Genomic DNA, 4,163 nt, shown 5'->3' with positions numbered 1-4,163 from the left:
TTTGTGAAAATATGTTAAAAATTAAATTGCAAAACAAAAGTACACAATTACAATTAAGGTTAAACCTTAGTTTCATATCATACATTCAAGAAAGATAAGAGTTTTAAACTCTTAGACAGAGTTAGAACCACTTACAAATAGAAGATATATGAGTACATAGAAGCCAAGTCTTATACCACAGAAAAGAGGGATGAAAGAAAGCTGAGACAACAACTTCATCCTTCTCAGCCTTCCACATCCGCTGGTGACTTCACTTGTCATTCAAACTCAGCACTCCGACGGCATTGATATGACACGACTGTAATCGGATTATAAACTCAACATCAGCTGGTCACAGAAGAAATGCCGTAAAAATAGATTCTGAAGGTCACCAGCTAAACCATAATTGATCTCTACTTCTTACCGCACAAAACAAAGATGATATGCATTTACCAAACAAAGGCATTATAACAAAGACCAACATTTCAGATACCATTCAGATCTTTAAAAAAAACATCTCAGTGATATGTATTTTACATTAAGAGATTTAATTAGTGTTGGAAGTACCTCGTGAGCAGACACAGACATTTAATCTGATCTTTGCCTCATTCAATCTGTCAAACAAACAAACGCATAACATTAATTAATGCTTAAGAAACAAATCTGCTTTATCACCAATCTAAACATTGGTTTCTACAATGATTTGGACTTGACGAATGATGCACAAAGCTCGGACACACGTACAATATAGTAAAACCCAAACCTTTATAGTAAAACCCAAAATTGTGCTTAAGGAGAGAGGAACCCTTAATACATGTTGAAGACTGAAACCTAAATGATAACTTATGAGAGTTACTGCTGAGAATTAGAACAAAACAATTAAAGAGACTGAAGCTCACCTGATTCTGTTTCAATTGATAGAAACAGAAGCTCTAGTTCCAGTTGCTTGAACATTCTTAGTGACTATCTAGCGGACTTAAGGATATTCAGCAAGAACTTGAACTGAATTTGTTTTCTCTGTTATGGCCTCCCTGAGTGACATTTTCTTATCATACCATTAGTTCTCTTTGTGGAATGAATAAACAAAATCTGAAACATATCCGCAAGCCATTATCTCTTAATAAACAGTGAAAAATCAGAAAAGAATAGTAAACTGTAAACTTTAGCTACTCACTTGCTGTTATGGTTCTATCATCATTACTCAAACTCGATTCTACTTTTTTCTGAAACTCCCTATTACCCAAACCAAGCAACTTAGATGTGTTGCATCAGCAGAAACATTAAAAAGACAGGAGAATCAAAGTGAACCTTATTTCCTTGTTCAGCTCTTCCATTTGGCTTCTAAACTGATCTATGTATATCACAAAGAGAATTAAACAATCACCAAAGAAAAAAAAAGTTATATGTCAAGAACTTGAACTTATGAAGACGTTAGAAAGATGAGAACCACCTGAGTAATCCTTCCTTGTTCTTTATTTTCACCAACCATCAAGTCATCCACAAAAACTCCAGAATATCAAACTCAAACTCAAATAAACAATGTGTAGCCAAACCTTAAGAGCATCAATCTCACTGCCAATATTAGAAACTTCAAGCTGAAGAAGACCAATCCTTGCCTGAGGAAAAAAAAATACAGTTTCGTTCTCAATCCAACAACTCTTTGCTCTTAACGAGAAAAATCACCAAACAAATTCAGAATCGAAATCGCATAAAGTCAACTCCTAAAAATCAAAACGCATATCAATCTTCTCCAGATCTGTTCAATTTTGTATCGAATTTATTCTAAACGCCTTCCGATTTCTTCTTCTTCATCGCGAAATCTCTCCAGAAAACGAAATGTAAAAAAAAATGTATGATGATCTAACCTCCACGAGATCGTTCAGATGTGAAATTGCGGACGAGAGAGAGAAGCTGCTTTTGCGAATCGATTCCCGTTCAGCCTTCATATCTCTCTATCCCCGCCGTCGCAATAGTTCTCTCTCAACTGGCTCATCGCTGCTCAGTCACAACCCTAGCTTCTCGGTATTCTCTCGTACCCACATATCATCTGCAATATCTGGGGAAGCGAAGAGGTCTTAGTTGAGTCAGGTGGGTTTTGGGGTCACGGCGGCAAAGGAGGGGCTATCGAGGTGAGATAGGGTTTGGGAGGTGGAGGAGGACATTGAGGAGAGGAGGATGGGGACGGTTCAGCCATAACGGCGGAGATGGTGGAGGAGTAGATCGGAGATAGCAAGGATAGAGGGAGGAGAAAAGGGCTCGCACTCTCTCGTTCTTCATTTGTTTTTTCTCTAAACAATATAAAAGCAAAAGTCATTAAAAAAAAATGTACATTATTTTAGTATTTTTTTTAGACAAATTTTTACCTTTTGTGTTGTGTGCAATAATATTACAACACTAGATTATAACCCGCAGTACATCGATGTAAGTTTTTTTTTATTTTATTTTGTTAATGTACTATTTTAATACTAGTTTTGCTAGTATATTTTCTTGTTAACTTTAGTGATTTAATATATAAACTATAGTATACTGCACAATAATTTTTCTTTACTACAATCTTAGTTAAATCAGTTTGATTCGACATATTTTGTACTGGTGTTGTTAAAACAATAAAATGAGAATTTAACCCGTATTGAAATATGATATTACTAATAGTTTATTTTTTAGTATTATTAATTCAATTCTATAATGTCATATGACCTGTCATGTAATATAACTCGTTTGTGTAATTTAGAAAATTTAATTTGTTTAAATATTTATAATTTTAAACTTTTTATTAAATTTAGATATATTAGTTATAAATTATAAAATTCTTAAAATTTTATAATTTACTATATACAGTAAATTTACTATATATGTATGTTGAACACATACTTTTTTTATTAATTGAGTAATATATGTTTGTTTTAAAAAATTCAAATCAAAATATATGCAGGAAAAATACACCTTTTTATTAACTTTATGTATTATATGATGATTCATTACATTTAAATTTTAAAATAAAAAAAGAGATGATAGGAGAATAATTTTTTAAAATCTGGAATAAATCTTCTAAATATCTATATTAATTATAGAATATTATATATATGAATATTTAAAATATTTTAATTGTGTTTGGTTATAAGAATAGTAGAGAAAGTCAACTAAACTTGTTTGGATATGAATATAAACATTAAATAGCATTCAACGTAAAAACTTTCCAAAAAAACATTTTTGAGCAAAAATCGCTGCAAAAATACTAGTATAGATTTTTTTGTCTCAAAATTTGTAGTATTTTTGCTACAATTTGTATATGTTACTATTTGTCATTATATAGTTACACATAGTAACAAATTAGCTACAATATCTATTAACTAAAATTTTGTCACTAATTTGTAAGTATTTATAGCTAATATTAGTTATTATCTTTTTTGTAGCAAAAAAATGTAACTATATGATTAACATTTACTAGTGAACAATTTTACTAACTAATAATCAAATCAATATACACTTACGGTAACACAGGAATACTCTGTTCATTCCTAAAGAAATTATCACTATCAACTCTAGTCTTAATTTTGACCAACCTCTCGAAATTTCTGGCAAAATATTTTTTACCGTAATGCTTGCCTTCAATGTAGCTATTTATTTTCCCATTGTGTGAATTGATCCCCAAATCAACGTCACGATAGTTAAAAAACGACTGTCTTGGATTCTTGGAAACAAAAGGAGTCATGAATCGGTACAACTCCCTCGTCAATTCAATGTACCGGTCGGTTAACCTATCTTCTCTCCAATTCGCAGCGTACTGAATCTTCCAAAGATTCCCGGCTCTGTATGGGAACGGAGTCGCCGTCGATGATATCCTCCACATTGCACCACCGTATGGACTGAAAGTCATCGTGGGAATTTCAAGCTCGATCATTTTCTTCCAAATTGATTCTAAACCGGTTCTTGAAATCGGTTCACGTACGTAATCTGATTTCCTCTTGAGGTAGTTCACGGGTTGAATCCTTTGGAGTAGAAGTTTCTCCGAAGAACCAACTTGGATATTTATCCAGAATAGCGCAGACTGGATCCAGCTTGTTTCGGTACAATCAGACCGGACCAAACCCAATTCTGGGAATCTCCAGTTTAATATCGACAAGAGCGTTGTTGTGTCTCCAAGAAACATAGCTATGAATGTTGCCCTGACGGTCTTTTGAGAT

General features: G+C 33.0%; 1 protein-coding gene across 18 annotated transcripts in view; it reads right to left on the bottom strand.

The window, feature by feature from the left end:
• LOC104777103 (berberine bridge enzyme-like 4) overlaps nt 1–4,163 on the bottom strand; it is an 11,884-nt gene continuing 7,721 nt past the window's right edge. The window contains exons 3-10 of one of the 18 annotated variants that reach the window (XM_019243753.1): nt 3,543–3,721; nt 1,845–2,267; nt 1,430–1,595; nt 1,288–1,330; nt 1,154–1,212; nt 879–1,068; nt 547–593; nt 54–298 (exon numbers count right to left, since the gene is read on the bottom strand). In XM_019243753.1, coding sequence (XP_019099298.1) covers nt 2,081–2,267; nt 3,543–3,721 — 366 coding nt within the window. In that variant the 3' untranslated portion in view covers nt 54–298; nt 547–593; nt 879–1,068; ... (2 more) ...; nt 1,430–1,595; nt 1,845–2,080. Of the gene's footprint in view, nt 328–546; nt 594–878; nt 1,596–1,844; nt 2,268–3,542; nt 3,722–4,163 lie in introns of all 18 variants that reach the window. The other 17 variants (XM_019243759.1, XM_019243757.1, XM_019243765.1 and 14 more) reach the window with 17 other exon arrangements.

The sequence above is a fragment of the Camelina sativa genome, chromosome 3, assembly GCF_000633955.1.
Source record: "Camelina sativa cultivar DH55 chromosome 3, Cs, whole genome shotgun sequence".
NCBI lineage: Eukaryota > Viridiplantae > Streptophyta > Magnoliopsida > Brassicales > Brassicaceae > Camelina > Camelina sativa.
This window is presented reverse-complemented; position numbering and strand designations above follow the sequence as displayed.